Source organism: Salvia splendens, chromosome 20 (genome assembly GCF_004379255.2).
Source record: "Salvia splendens isolate huo1 chromosome 20, SspV2, whole genome shotgun sequence".
Classification (NCBI taxonomy): Eukaryota; Viridiplantae; Streptophyta; class Magnoliopsida; order Lamiales; family Lamiaceae; genus Salvia; species Salvia splendens.
In genome coordinates, this window is record NC_056051.1 from 2,313,441 (window position 1) to 2,330,291 (window position 16,851).

Consider the following 16,851-nt stretch of genomic DNA (forward strand, 5'->3'; position numbering starts at 1 on the left):
ATCCCTCCAATGTGATGTAGACCTTTACATACGAACATGTTAATAAGATAGAAAACATCTCCAAAAAGCTTTTTATTTTCAATTTGTTGTCGAATTTCACCTGCTGAAATGCAGCAACGATAGGACTAACTACTTCAGCAACACGTCCTTCAGTTGATCTGAGAACATCTTGATAATCTTGAGGGAGAAATCCCTTTGCAAAATCATAAGCATATCCAGCATTCGTCGTTACAACAACTGTTTGCCTCATGACATCGAGTGCAGCAGAGGCTGCTGCACCTGATCCATCCTTCTTCAATCCACTCGACACACCACTCAGCTTGTTACCAGCTGATTCTCCAGTTTGATCAAGAAACGTGTTAATATCGTTGATGACACTATCAACCGCCTCACTAGCACTTGTTAGGGCAGCATTCAACGAAGTGGTGATGGCTTCTATTAATTCGTTCAAACATCCTCTCCCCCCTCAACAATATCCGCAAGCTGTGTGTTTTGGACAGACAACGGGTTCACATCAACGAGCAACGAATCAGAGACCAAAGCAGGATCAACATAGCTAGGTTGGATATCAGTGCTATCAACGGCCTTAATGATAAAGTCTGTTAGCCGAGCCTCACTTGAGCTATCTACACACACCAAATTAGACCCTAAACCGCGCATGTCATCACTCTGTTACAATGACTAAGTTATGGTGTCTATGGGGCTAAACTGATCATCTTTCACAACATAATCTGAGTATAAACACGTAACACCTCTTTTCGTGCAGAAATTCGAAATGTTCTTGATTGTTTTATTCACATTGCTGCAATCAAATGCCTCAGGGTACGAGGAAAAACATTTCAAACCTCCATAAGCAGGAACCTGCAGAACTATGTGTAACACTTGATCAGTTTAATTCATTAACAAGTATAATTTTTTTCAATTGAGCATCATATCATTCAACTTTCACACCAAGAAAACTTAAATAAAAAATTCAGTATCAAATTAAATACTTCAGCTGAAGAAATTAGCAACAAAATAAATTGTTTACCTGTCCATGGCTGGGAGGAGCAGCTGGTGGTAGCTGAAGAAACAGGCAACATTGTAAATCAAACCACTCAATCAAATAAAAATTAAAAACCTTATTACTTTGCTAAACCCTCATTTTTAGGGCAAGAATCTCCAACAAACACCGAAAGATGAGAACTTTGATTGAAAATAAGCTAAAGTGGAACAACCCAACAACAGTTTACAAGATTCTTAAAATGTGCTATGACAGAAAATAAAACGAAAACAGTGTTTCTGGAGCGGAATTCAACGGTTTATGAAATGGGATTTCTGCTTTAGTCTCTAAAATATGATTGATTCTAATTTTTAAGGAATTATCCAATGAAGTGAAGTGTAATCAAAACATGAGAGGTGGGAAAAATGCATGGCCAATCTTTTCTCTCTTGTGGGGACAATTTTTAGATTTAGATTTGTTGTTTTAGTTTAAAGAAATGAATATTTGCCAATAACCTCTTTTGACAGGAAAATTTAAATAAAAGTAAAACTTGCAATATTTAGAATAGGATAATAGTCTTGCCAAATACTGTAATTTTCCTTATTTCTAAAAAGAATGCTTTATTTCTCCTATTTCTGTAAAAAAACAAATCCTTCAAGCCCACTGAAAATAAAAAAATCTGAGAGGGCAGCGGCGATTCAAAACTTCTGGTCGAGATAAAGTGAATGGGAGGCAGCGATGAGGGCTGCGCCGATGCCCGACCCGTCGTTGTAGTGCTCGAACACGACGCTAGTTCCAGTTGTGTCCCCGAGCAGGTCGAACACTGTGCTCTCCAAGCACTTCCTGTACTCCATGTAGTGCTCGTACAGCCCGCCATCCATGGCTATTATAGTCTTCTCCTTGCTAACGTCCTTCCCCAGCTTCTTCAGCACCCCCAAGATCCCCGCGGCCGCAAGGCGGGCCCCACGCGACGAGATTATGTTGATGAGCTCCACCACCACCCGCCTCTTCTTCACCGAGGTGTGAGATATCTAACAAACAAACAACGACAGAGACAAGATGCATCGTGTCATCATCATATATAGCCGTGCTTGAGATCAAACAACAACACAAGGCGTTTCCAAACGAGCAACGAAACAAACAACAAACGTTACCTCCAGTACACTCTTCAGCTTGTCATCAACCACCTTCAGATCAGGCGATGTATCATGATGCATAGCCGACATTTCAGGCGTCCTGCGTTTATATACGCTCCACAATCAAGCCTACATATCAACGGCTTCTTCCTTTTTTTTTCGTTTCTTTCATACATTGTACATATTCGTCGTTGATTATTTTCTATGTTCGCAGTTTCAAATGCATAAATCACGTCATATGGTTCTCGCGTAACCACAGATTGAAGTGACGAGTCGTGTGATAAACAAACTATGGTAGTAAGATTGGATCAAATCATGATGTTAAAAGTTGAAGTGATTATAAACCTCATTACTTCATAGAAATACCTCAAAATGAATGGACTTTTGAGTTTGGCCGGAATTTCATCGCCGAAAAAGCATGCTTCTTCAGCCAACCTAAGCAAAACGCGGCGTAAAATCTCTCCCAAGTACATCCCAGAAATTAGCTTCTCGAATATCTGCATTCGCAATAGTTATTTAATGAGTTCTCCAGTCGAATAACGGAATAAGACATTACTCGTACCTGTTCACCCGGATTCAGGCTGTCAGCATCCATTGCGTTGTCGTACTCAGTCAGTGGGAGATGCGACGATCTGAAGTTGCCCCACTCCATGTTTATCGCCTGTGTCGTGTAAGATTTGAGCCTTGAACGATTCTTTTGACCGATCACATTAATAGTTTTAAGCGTAAAAGAGAAAGCTAACCATTTCTCCAGATTTAGGCAGAGGACCGTGCCATTTTGGGATGGCTTGAGCACGTTCGACATATGCAGCATTCGATCCAGTGCCCAGTATAACAGCAACAGAGACATCTGGATCAGAATGTCTCCCTCCTGCTAATGTCCCGATCGTATCATTAACCTGGCACGATGATCACAAACGTATATCAACTCCCTTTCTCTTCAAGTACGTTTATTTATTTCACGAAAATAAACAAACAAACGCACCAAAGCTGCCACCCGCATATCAACGCCCTTTCTCTTCATGGCTTTCGTTATTTCAACCACCACGTCTTGGCCAACCTGCGACAGTCGATGTATATGACTAACGAGCAATTTAACAAGTATATGTGCTTGAGATGAAACAGTACCGCGTCATCAATAGAGAATCCTTTCGTCCACCTAATTAGAGTTCCAGAATTTATCGAGTTCTGCATCACCGGGAACGAGAAAGTGAAACCTAACTCCCTCTCCTTCCCAGCAGGCTGTTCATAAATCCGTTCTTCGTCAGCCACAAACGCAGCAAGCTTCTCCGCAATATAGTCAAAAAGTGCCTGAAAATAACAGGATTGGTTCGATCAATAATGTCGTTAAAACTGGCAAACTACATGAACAATAAGTAATTCCTGACATCCGAGCTCCCACTCATCAGCGCTGGGGGGATTGATGCCTCAGCAAATTCCTGATGGACAACGCCACGCTCTTTGCCTCCTAGCTCAACGCGCAATACACGAAAGTTTGTCCCACCAAGATCTAGTGCATAAAAGGTTCCTTCCTCATCACTGCCACACAAACCAAATGAATTCTATAAACCAACAAACTCAGCCAAAAAACAAGAATGCCCAATCATCCATGGCACAGCAAGTACTTATGCAAACATCTTTTGTTAAAGAATCATGCTCGAAAACCTCGGATTCGCGAATCGAACCAAACAAGCTACAAAATGGCTAGATTATGAACATTTCATTATTCTACACAACCGAGGGCACATCAAGAATCATATAAACCTCCACACAAACAAACAAGGTCATGAAAAAGAACAGATCTTGCAAACTCTCCATCCACATCAAGAACCATCTACTCATCAAGAAACTTACAAATTCGGGTTTGGATCCCCTGATGTGGCTATCAGTCACATCATAGCCACATCAGGGGATGATGTTCCATACATTCAATTATTTTATGCAAAAAATCAATATTTTAAGATTATAATTTAGGAATAAAATAATTGGGTGCGTGGAACAACATCCCCCTGCTATGCTAGGGATCCACACCCGCTGTGATATATGTAAAACTCAATCCTATTACATAATACTGAAGCAAAAATAAAAATACGGATGTCTTTGTTAGTTTATTTTTAGATTATTTTAAAAGGATGATCTATAAATGACCTCAAATACCGAATTTTTTAAAATAACTTAAAAATAAATTAATAATGACGTCATGTATATACCCAGTGGGGAGATTATCGACATAGCTGATGAGCATCTTGATCTTGCTGCCGCCCTCAGAAGCCAAGCCAGCATGCATTTCAACATTAAGGGCATCTGCAATCTGCTTCAATCTGGCGTCGGGGGTCCCACATTTCTCCTCCAATTCCTTCACCACCGCCCTCACACTCGCCCACCTCCCAGAGTTCTTCATCCGCTGACGCACCACCAGCGCCGCACCGGCCACCACCGCTGCCGCCCCGATCACCGCCACCCCGACAGCTACCCTCCCCATTTTCGATCTCACTCGAATCAACAAACGAAGGAACTAAGTTGGGAAAATAGAGAATTTGAAGGAGAAAGAATGTTTATTTGTTGAGTTGAGATGTTTTTTCAGACTAAAATGTCAAGGTGGAAAATCCGACATTGAAGCTGTCTCCTCTACTTTGGAGATCTTCGCGGCCTTTTTTTTTGTTGCTATTTTCCCTGATTTTATTCTATTTAATTATAAAATTTACGTGTACAATTTGAGCATAAAAATAGTAAATACACCAAAACAACCACATTTATTGTCCGAGTAGAATTGATATAATAGTAGTATTTCGTTGCAGGTATGTTTCAGATAAAAATTTAATTGACACATTTTTAAAATTAAAAATACTATTTTCTGTATTATTCTTTTTACCATTTTATTTTTTCTCCCCACTTCACATAATAATCCGTTCGTTGTCAACTGAAATTTTATTTTTCCATTTTGGTATGTCCACCGATAAGAGTCTTAAATCACATTTGTTATAAATTTTAGTAAATTCCACATTTCACTAATTCATTTTCTAAATTAATATTTCCTCTATCACGCATTTTCCCTTTTGGGACATCTCACTCTAATTGATACATTTCCTATGTGGAAAGTGTGACATATACTTTGGAATAAGGTAAGTACTTGAAAGGATTCATGTTGTTGGCATGGTTGAGTTTTATGGTGACTTTTATAATATTTGTCTCGCTTGCTATGGATAGCACAATCGGGATTTCGAGTCTCACTCGGGCAAAATAAACATGTAAATGAGTGCGCATGAGGTTTCCATTCAACTTGTACGCCTCAACAAGTCCAGACCCTTTGTCCTAGCGGCAAGGAGCTTAGATATTATTGCATGAGGTGCCGAGTTCGAGCCCTCTTGACACCAATTGTAATTTCCTCCTATCTATATTATAGGAGTTTGTTTGTAATTTCCTCTCTTATATAGGAGTTAATTTAAAAAAAAAAAAACTTGTACGCGTCAACAATTCTTTCACAAAAAGTCTTCACCTTCTAGTTGTTTTCGACAATCAAGTCTTGCAAAGTGTTAATACACACTTCGAAGATCCGGTGTACGGTAAACGTGTGTGCCCTGCTCCTTCATTGGAAAGTTGGATTTCATCCAATGACTGCATAGGAATGTCAAGGATACCATTGATTTTAGGCAGGTACACACCTATGGGTGTTGACGAGTAGGGCGTCGAGGATCCTGCAGAATCTGGAGTACCAGTTGGAAATAAAGAAGCGTACCATTCGCGCCACTAGTTTTAATCGTTGGCTATGATACAAGAAAGAGAGATATCGAGAGAGAAAATTGAGAAAAAATAGATGTTTGGCATGCAAAAATATGAATTGGAAGAGATAAGGTTGTGATCAATTGCTAATTAATTAGTAATCCCATATTAGGGTCAAATCTTAGCTCTTAGGAGATCTAATAGTTGAAATAATGTCAAGTGATTATATTTTAATTTAAATAATAATTAAATAAACTTAAAGAGTATTAATGTCAATTCTTATATGCTAGTTAAAATTAACCACTTTCTCGACTCAAAATCATCTTAAACTTTAAATTACGTAAATCTCTCGATTGAAATTATTTTTCGTAGAAAATATATCAAATTAAAGGTAATATCAAATTATTTCTAACGAGATCTCAATTGCATATGCTTTGACGATGATTGGATGATGAAATTTTATACTTTTTATTTTAATTTTTGTATTTGTTGACAAACAGATTTTATATCAATAAATGCATAAAAAAATTTCAAAATAATGCATATACAATATCAATAAAACATTGTTGATATTTTCGAATACTTGTATTGATATTCTCACGTCACTGTGTTGATATTGTAATACACTATGTTGATATAAAAAACATCGTGAAATTATTACTATGTTACTCCCTTCGTTCCATAGTAGTGGAGTCATTTTTTGCTATTTTGATACGTTCCATAGTAATTGAGTCATTTCTTTTTTTAGTAAAAGTCAACACATTTTTTCTTACTTAGTTTACTCTCTCTTCATCTCTCTACCTTTTTCATTTCCTATTCTATTCTTTCTTTACTTAATTCACTTAACCCAATTTTTCTTAATCTACGAGCCAAAAAGAATTGCCCCCACTAGTATGGAACGGAGAGAGTATAACATATTGACTATTTTACCTTTTAATAATATTTTATTTACAATTTATTGAAATCCGTGAAATTTAATCTCATCCACCCATTTTAAGATTTAATGGTGTAAGATTGGTTTAAGTCGTTGATTAGATATTATATGCATTTGGTTTTAGCTGTGAATTAGATATTCTTGTTAGGTTTCGTATACTGAAAAGAATGTTTCAAGCACAAATAGAATCTTGCTTGTATACCAAAAACTCTACAATCCACTTTTAACCTGATTCAGTATTATTCAAGCAGTTTCGCACGAATAGAATCACTATTATTATTACATTGTGTTTGTTTGTGCATTTATAAGATGTTTTACAAACATTTAAATGCATAAGAAGTAAACAAAGCCTAAGTCTTTTGCTTAGTAGACCGGTTGTGGGCGTCGTCCACTTTAAGGTAACACGGTCAGTTCTATGCAATACTTTGCAAAAGAGAAAGAAGAATTTCACAACTTAGATAGGCTTTGGCTACCTATCGTGAAAGGTTCCCTTACTGAAATAAGATGACATTAGTGTGGTATAGCACTGACGGATCTAACAGCAAGACGTGTCTTTATGCTATCTACTGAAAGACTAGGTCTTGATAAATAACTATTTCTTAATATACATACGTTAGCATTGAGCATACGGTATTGATTATGCACTACTTTGACTTATCAAATGGTGCGGGTTTTTCGTCACCCAATAATCCTGATATATTGGGTAGTGGTGATTAATATCTAGCAGTGCTAGGATTACTTTTATGTTGAATCGTGCACGAGGTGAGTCTCGTTTGATAATGTCCTCAACAGGAGCTCGAACAAGGTTTTATTATTCGAAAACTGGCCAGTTGAAATTTAATTACTCCATGAATAATAAATAAGCGTTTCTTGCAAAGTCTACTCTTGGAATTAAAAAGATGTTAATTAATTAAGTCCATAGCAGATATTAATTAATTAATTAATGGACATTTATATCTTAAGCGTGGGAAATAAATAATATAAATAACGGAAACCCGGATTACTTGTAATTTCGGATTTGGATGGAGAGGTCAATATTACTTCTGTAGTGGTTACTCGTAATATTCCAATATAAGTTTGTATTAAATTGTGGGTTCAATTTAATTAGTAAAAAGCTAATTGGGGTGAGCCCATATCCAAAACCTTCCATAGATCCCTGACTGAGCCCAATATGAACTTAATATAAATAGGAGAATAAAGGAAAGACAAAAACACAATTAATTTTGCAAGATATTTTCTCTGTTCTCCTCCGTGAGGAATTTGTGTCTTCTTTATTCGAGTCCTAGTATTTTGATAAGATCAACCCACCCTGATATCGAGATACAGTTCGGGAACCAGTTAGAAGATCCGTGGTCTAGTATTGAAGATCATCGTGGAGAAGAGGCAAGCAATCGTCGATTCTTTGGAGAATCAAATCGGTAACTCTAAACCGTAGAAATCATGCTTTAGGATTTATATTCTTTGAGCATGAATTATCTGTGTTCTAGCATACAATTCTGTGCTAATATGTGAATATATAATTCCATAATTCGTCAAATAGATCCTACGTCTGATTTATTTGTATTGTACAAGTCTTTCGCTGTGCAAGGGACACCAAACCCCAGCAATTCTCTGATTTATTTGTATTGTACAAGTCTTTGGCTGTGCAAGGTGCACCAAACCCCAGCAATTCTATGCATTTTAACATGACCTAAAAGAGAGCCTTTGTCCTAGCGGCAAGGAGCTTAGACATTATTGCATGAGGTGCCGAGTCCGAGCCCTCTTGACATCAGTTGTAATTTTCTCCTATCTATAGTATATGAGTTTATTTGTAATTTCCTCCCTTATATATGAGTTAATTTTTTTTAAAAAAGAGATATTTATAAATGAGCATTGTCGAAAAATAAAAAAAAAGGCAAAAATCCGCTGGGTAATAACTACCTATCTATAATATAGGAGTTTATTTGTAATTTTCTCCCTTATATAGTTATTTTTTTTAAAGAGATATTTATAAATGAGCATTGTCGAAAAATAAAAATAAAAGGTAAAAATCCGCTGGGTAATAACTATATTAGTGTAGATAGGTAATTTTATTAAATTAAATTATTCGAGTTTTATACTCCATATAAAAAAATTTAAAGGCTAAATTAAGTTTCTGAACCGATCAAATTAATAATTTTAAGCTTGGAACAAACCCTAGATAGTTAAAATCAAATTTCTTGGGTAATTTAAGTTTCCAAAGAATTACACACCAAATAAGGAATGACGAATAAATATACAAGAGTTGATTAGATAAGACAATATTGTGATATCTTTCATCAATTATCTAATCTGAACCAATCCAAACTTAAAATTAAATAGAAAAGTCATCCTGAAGAGAAGCAATGAAAAGAATATTAACCAAAAATACTCATCAAAAAGAGAAACAACATCATAATCTCAACCAAGACACCATAGCCCATATAATTCCGACAACCTTTTTCTCTCTCTTCTCCTCCTCTCTCTAGATATATTGATCACAATTTGTCATGGGGAAAAAATTATTAAGTCTCTCATTTGCGTCTAATCTTTTCAAATTCCTGAATTAAAAAAATAAAAAATAACAAAAATCATTAGTATTTTTTGATATATGTTTCTGTCTCTTTCTGTATCTCAGATGAGAGAGGTGGACACGATGCAGAAGAGGGTAAATCATGTAGATTGATATATGATTTGTTTGATCGAAAATGAAAATGAGAATCAAAGGATCAAAGGAGGTGGCCACAAATACGAATTTAGGGTTGACCGTGGCCTTGTCCCTCGGTGGGGCACTTTTCACCTATCTCAAAATTAAACACATCAAACTTCCTCCAGGTAAAAACAAACTAGCTTAATTGGTTATACATTAATCAATATTTCTGATCTTTTTAATGTGGATGAATAATAGGTGATGGCAGAAATGTCGATTCAAGAGATGAAAATGATGATCAGGTTAATTTGGTTATGATTTTGTTTTGGTTTAATTCGATTTTATTATGATTTTGAGGCTTGTTCAATGCAGAGCGACGTCGTTTCATCAAGCAGTTTAGAGATCAGCACCCGAGTCAAAATGCTCGAGGAGAAGGAGAGGAAGCTTGAGCTCCGGCTCTTCGAATTCTACGGTATCAAGGAGCAAGAAACCGCGGTCATCGTGCTCCAGAACCGCCTCCGTTTGAACACCATGGAGGCGAAGCTCAAGATTCAGTCCTTGATGTTGGACAATAGGCGGCTCGAGGCTCAGGCCGCGGATCATGCCAATGCCACGGCCGAGCTCCAGGCCGCCAATGCCAAGATCAAGGTGTTGAGAAAGAAGCTCAAGTCGGAGGGCGTGAAGAATGTGGAGATGAAGATGCAACTGGAGGAGACGTGCGAGTTGAGGTTGGAGTTGGAGGAGATGAGGAAGTGCAACGAGGTATTCAAGTTGGAGAACATCGAGCTTGTACAGAAGCTCGAGTACGTGAAGATGCTCACAGTTGACAACGAAGAGGTGCGTAAATTATAGGGCATATTGCTGGAAAAGTCATCAGATTTAGTCAATTCTGGTCAACTTACAAAATTATTCGTTTATTATATCATAACTTTAACATCTTTCTCAATTGGCTCATGGCAAAAAATTCTGACGTGCTATGTGTATGATTGTACGTCACTGACTAAACGATGTCGTTTGATTTAAGTAGTTAAACGTTTTATCAACATATTTCTTTCCGCACATTATACATACTTCCTTCCCGAATCCGAGATTATAGACCAAATGTGAAAATTGGTAAAATCATGATATGTAGACTATTTTTTTAAGATGCGGAATTGACCAGAAATTGACTAAGTGTAGGGTTTTTTTCATTCTCACGTCCACAACCAATAGTCATGTTCGAATGTGCAGATGGCGGAGCTGAAAGAAGAGAGCCTCCGTCTAAAGCAAGAGAACAAAGATTTGAAAGACGAGATCCAACGGCTGAACGTGACAGACTTAGAAGAGCTCGTCTTCCTACGATGGATCAACACGTGCCTCCACAAGAACCACGAGCCGGCCTCGGGGAGGAACCTCAGCCCGGAGTCCGAGAAAAAGGTGAAGAAGCTCCTCCTCGAATACGCAAACAAACAGGGCAAGAGCATCGACTCCAACTACCTAGAATCCGACCAATGGTCGTCATCGCAATCTCAATACTCGTGCATGACCGAGGAGCGCGAAGATCTGTACTTGGATCTCCCGCCCTCGAGCAGCAAGCCAAAACTCTTCGGGAGGCTACGAAGGCTACTCCTCGGGAAAAGTTCTAGCCGCCAGACTACAACCCACACCGGGGAGAGTCTCCCCGGTCGGTTGTCATGCGAATACCCGGCGGGATCACCGAGGGTGGTCGACGCCGGGGGCCATGACATCAACGAGATCTTGTCGAGGAGCAGCTCACGCAGGTCCCTCGACATCCCAAGGTCATACTCGCGAGGCAGCGGCGGCGGCGCCGCCACTCCTAAATATTCGTTAAGGAGTTTGTATGAATCTACTGCTTGATTTTGTCGATAGGGATTTTCATTTTTGATTAGTGAGAGCTGTTCTCTAAATTGGAAATTTTGACATTTTAATAATAAAAAAAATTAAGCATGCGTCCTCTTCTACTTCAATTTTTGTAACACAAGTTACTTTTTATTACATAGAAATCTATTATCATAAAGATAGGTTTAATTTTGTGGAGCTCAATAACGATTAATAACGATTCACTGACTCACCAATTCATATCTGAGACATTCAAGTTATGAATTACTATAACAATTTAAAACCATAGTATTTTGAATTATAGCAAAAATACAAGTAATCTACTATTCCCTACTTTTCATAGTAGTGGAGTTATTTTTTGCTATTTTGGTACGTTCCACGTAATGAAGTCATTTTTCTTTTTAGTAAAAGTTAACACATTTCTTCACACTTACTTTATATTCTCTTACTTTATTCTCTCTCTTCATATCTCTACATATCATTTCTTGCTTTATTCTTCATTTACTTAACTCACTTAACACAATTTTTCTTAAATCGCGTGCCGAAAAGAAACGCCTCTACAGGCTCTGCTGTTGTGGAACGGAAGGAGTGTTCTATAAGTTGTAATTAAATTGTTATACACTAATCTACACCGAGAGTATTCTAGCTGTGAGTCATAGAAAAATATTAGTATTACTCCTAATGCTCAACTTAAAGCATGTCGATTTGTGAAATGCGATTAAATTTTTGTCTAGAGAACTCTGGTAATATTCGTACTATTTTGTTTTATATCAAATGCTGGAAATGTGTAAATCTCACTGTTCATATAGCACTTTTTTTAATAGTTGACGTGCTATGGAGGAGAGACCCTGCCATCGAGGCCATCCACTACGATATCTCTATACCGTCCTTTAAATCGTCCCTTAACTACTATTTGACCACTATTTAAGGGCCCCACTGTCCTTTTTTCCTCCATCCCTTAACTAAGGGACGGAACCTGCAACGCTCCGTCCCTTAACCGTCTCTTATTCCGTCCCTTAATTACTATTCATTCAATTTCATTTTTTATTTTTTTCCCAACCCAATTCAATTAAAACAAACACACTTTATTAAAAAACACACAACATAAAAAAAATACACAACATAATTGAAAATACAAATTTAAAGAAAAATAAAAAAACTACTCAGCCGGCTAATCATCCTCCGGAGGCGGTCGAGGTTGAGGGGGAGTCGGAAGGCCAAGTTGTGCTGCCATATGCACAATTCCGTTCCACCAGGCCGTGAATTGGGCGTACGAGAAGCGGGAAGTGTCCGCCATTGTGGCGGTCATGTACGCCACCATAAGTGTGTCCGAGCCTCCCCGCGAACCCGATCCCGAGGCCGGCTGGCTTGATTCGCCTCGGCCCTTCCTTGCTCTAGCCGCTTTAGCCGCCTTCGTCCCTTGCGGCCGACGGCGCCCACTCGCGGATCCTCCAGCATCGCCGACCGTACCCGCAAACTCCTGGGATTCAGCCTCAGGTTGGCTGATGCCCTCAGCGGTGTCACCACCAGACGAGTATTGACCACTCGTCGTATGCTTCGTGCGCTTCGAGGTTGAGCCCGAGCTGGAGCGGAAACCGTCGTCCCACCGTTCCTCATCCTTGACGGCCTGCCAAACATCAACAAATCTGAATTGATGACGTTCGTCCTGGTAGTAGGCGCGCAAAGCGGACGTCAAAATGTCGGTTGCCGTGGCGCCGCTTTGGTAGCGCGCCTCTTCGGCCGAGTAGATGTCGCAGAATATTTTGACCTGTCGGTCGACTCGGTCAAAGTGAGAGCGGAGCATTTTAAATTTGCGCTTGCGGGAGCCTTTCGGCTTTATCTGGTGGTAGACCTCGCAGACCTTTTCCCAGAAACACTTCCGGGATTGTTGATTCCCGACGATGGAATCGTACGAGACGGTGATCCAGGAGTTGTACACCGCCAGCGTTTCGAGGTTGTTGTACGGATGCCGGACTATATCCTCTTCCTCTTCCTCCTCGTCCTCGCCCGCCTGGGGTTGTACACCGCCTCGGCCACCTCCACCGCCTCGGCCTACTCCCGACGTGGGATCAATGGGAAAATCCTCCCGGATCTGGGATAATCCCTGCGAATACCGCGGGGCGGAGGGACGGGCATATGCATCAAGGTCAAAATTGGGTGGTTGGTACCCCCGGCGTCGCCGAACCCTAGGTCCCCGGCGTTGACGAACCGGAACCGCTCAATGTGTTGATCATGGTCTCCCAATCGCCGAACGCGTTGAGATCCCACCCGCCGGAGCCGGAACCGCCGTAGTTGCCATCGCCGTTGCCGGACATCTTGAGTTGTTATATGAAAATTTGAGAGAAAATTTGAGAGAAAATTTAGATGATGGGAATAATAGATGTGTAGTTGTGTGTGAAATGAGGATGAGTTTAGGAGTATTTATAAAGTAAAAAAATTAATTAAAAATCAAAAAAATTTAAAAAAAAACAAAAAACGGTATTATTACCGTTAGAAATTTTTTTTCTTTTATTTTTATTTTATTTTTTTTAAATTTCGATTTTTTTTTAAAATATTTATTGCGTCAGCACGTGACGACGTCGGGTCGCGCCACATCGCCTAGGCGCGTGGCGACACAGCCCGTCTCTTGGCTCGACGGGACGCGACGCGGGACGAGACGCGGGACGGCGCGGGACGGGACGGCGAGCTGCAACGCGTCACGTCGGGGTCCCGTCTCTCCGGGACGGGACGCGAGACGCCGGCGAGACCCGTAGTGGATGGTCTGAACTAGCATATGAAGAAATTTTACAAATGATTTTCTTCAAATTTTAATAAGAAATCACGGTTTATACGTCATATTTGGATGAATGTCAAATCAACACCTAAATCGCACTAGAGCATCAACAGTGGCGCGAAATTCCCGGCGGAATTCCCAAAAACACCTCCTGCCACGTCATACGGACTTCCCACTGCACTGCCACGTCATAAGGAATTCCCACTGCACAGTGGCGGACATCTCCAAGGACACCCCGAAGGACTTCCCACAATTAAAAAATGTAATGCAATAAACAGGAATTCCGCGCGGACGTCTGTGGGAGTCAACGCAATGGCGGACGTCCGCGCGGCGTCGCGGCGGAATTCCGCGTAAACGCCGCGAAACTGCGGTGTCCTCGGCAGAATTCCGTATCCATGCATACCATGCAAAATGGCAGACGTCCGCCGCGGAATTCCGCTACGCCGGTCGGAATTCCGCCGAGACGGGCGTCATTGCTGATGCTCTTAGCAAGTTAAAATTCACGAGTAATTTGTTCGATCTAAAAAACAACGTCAATACTTTTTCACACACTACCCTAATTGGAGCGTGATGTCCTTTCAACTCTCCAAATGCAAGAAGCGTAAAAATGCTAAGTTTGGAAACAATATACTTCTTCGGCCTCGGGTTAATCGCACTTTTCTGTTTCGACTCGTCCCAAACTACTTACATTATTTTTATTTAAAGTAAAACTTATAACATTTAAATAATATATTATAGTTAATTATATCTTCTCTTTGTTAAGTGATATCTTGTTACATTTAAAATACTAATTTAAGTAAACTAAAAAATCAATCTCAAATTTTCAAACTAGAAAGAAAAAATCTGAGAGGGAATATATTAATTAATGTCACAATAAAATTGTACTTTTATATTCCATTTCCAATATTTTTTGTGCACAGTTTGGCCGTAGAGACGTAATCTAATCGCCCCCATAGGCCAAAACATAAGAGTTATGCACCACCAACTTGATTGTTTGATAAAGTGAAATGGCAGAAGTGTTAAAAGGATTTAAACTTATTTTTAAAATATCACCAACTTTTGTCTTTAATCAAATCTCCCAAATTTTCTGATTTTCTTCACCTCAATACATAAGAAGACAAAATCATTTTAGCAAACAAAAAACGAGAAGTACCTCTAACTTTTGGCCTTTTTGGCATATGAAAAAACATCCTTTGAGTAAAACAAAAGTCCAAGGCATTTTTTATAGAGTGATGTTAAATGGCCATAATATGGCCAGCCATAAAAATAAAATATTAATAAAAATCTATACATTTAATGCTAATATTACTTGAAACTTGTTCATCTAAAAAGTATCAATTTTTTAAGACTATTTTACCCTTGTGCATAAAGAGGGAGTAGAGTAAAATTAAATAGGGAGTATAGTAGTATACTAATTTTTTAATACTAGTACTCGTAATTCTTTCCAATTCAAATATAAGCAAATGACGCATAATAATGTTTAGATATGATAGAATCTTATCATGGGGTACCTAATATGTTGACATGGAATTTATTGTATACAATTCAGATGTCAACTTACAGTAAAGGATATTAGTTTCGTCTAATTTATCAATCTTGGACATTATTAATTAAAATAGTTGTACATATTTTTGTATTTTTAATAAAAATATTTTTTTATTATAAATAAGAATACTTACAATGCATCTGCAATTTCTAGAAATATATCTAAAATTGAAATCCATTTGTATGCAGATGAACACATTTGGAGTTGCGTATAAAAACAAGATCATGTCATATCTTATTTTCAGACTTTCTAATTGGTTAATTTTACGCCTCTATTAAATTAAGCGGAGAATTTATGGATATGAAATAGTAGTAACTAGTACTTTCTCCGTCCTATAAGAATATGTATTCTTTCCTTTTTAGTCCGCCCCAAAAATATTCTCTTTCCAATTTTGAAAACTAATTAGTGTGGGACTCATTCCTAATAACAATACTTTAATTTCTTTTTTCTCTCTACCTCTCTTACTTTATCAATTTTGCATTAAAATTCATGCCAAACCTAAAATAATAATAGGATAATTGCGACCGTAATATACTAGCTCATAATATTACATGGCACCATGTTGTAATATACTATATATTAGCAATTATATAATAATATGATTTTTTTATTTTTAATACTATTGTTATTGGTCTTATTAATATAGCCTATAGTATGTATTCGTAACAAAAATTTAAATGTTTGTCATACAATGAAACTACTATATAATAATGATAGTACAATGCTACTAATATATCATTACAAATTTATGGCCAAACTCACCCTATTAGTACCATGACGGCATGACCTTTAGATGCGTTTTGCATATAAAGTTTATCCATGTTATCCATAGAAGTTAATATTATTAGTACTATGTTTATGTTATTGTTATTATTATTATTATTATTATTATTATCATGTTTAGTTATTGGTATATAATTGTATTGTGTCCTATGATAGTTATTTTGGCCATAATTAGTTATAGTTATTTTTGTAATGTAATAACATTATATTAGTACTCCGTATATTTTACATAATACATTGTGGGAATATATTAGTAGTATCTTAAATATACAATTATTTATAACATTAATATGTGACATATATAATGAAATTAAACTTTTGATTATATGATACAATTATAATATATATAAATAATTTTATGATATGCAATACAATTATATAACGCACATTCATGAAAAATGACTAGCAAAATTAGAATAGCTAGGAGTAACATTGGTATAAGATTAATTAATTTTATTTGACTTGATCGTAAAATATATTAACTATATGCA

General features: G+C 37.9%; 2 protein-coding genes across 2 annotated transcripts; one reads left to right on the forward strand and one right to left on the reverse strand.

Moving 5' to 3' along the window:
• Nucleotides 1-1,514: 1,514 nt before the first annotated feature.
• On the reverse strand, nt 1,515-4,759 carry LOC121780758 (hexokinase-1-like). Its single transcript, XM_042178383.1, has 9 exons — nt 4,329-4,759; nt 3,507-3,657; nt 3,247-3,429; nt 3,104-3,178; nt 2,862-3,017; nt 2,681-2,779; nt 2,485-2,615; nt 2,137-2,218; nt 1,515-2,013 (listed from the first exon to the last, which is right to left on the reverse strand). The coding sequence occupies exons 1-9, from the start codon at nt 4,598-4,600 to the stop codon at nt 1,681-1,683; spliced, it is 1,482 nt and encodes a 493-aa protein (XP_042034317.1). The 5' UTR covers nt 4,601-4,759; the 3' UTR covers nt 1,515-1,680.
• Nucleotides 4,760-9,477: 4,718 nt separating this feature from the next.
• On the forward strand, nt 9,478-11,276 carry LOC121782742 (protein CHUP1, chloroplastic-like). The gene is made up of 4 exons (XM_042180690.1): nt 9,478-9,604; nt 9,678-9,721; nt 9,792-10,256; nt 10,650-11,276. Exons 1-4 carry the CDS (start codon nt 9,478-9,480, stop codon nt 11,274-11,276), a joined length of 1,263 nt encoding a protein of 420 aa, XP_042036624.1.
• The last annotated feature ends 5,575 nt before the right edge of the window (nt 11,277-16,851 follow it).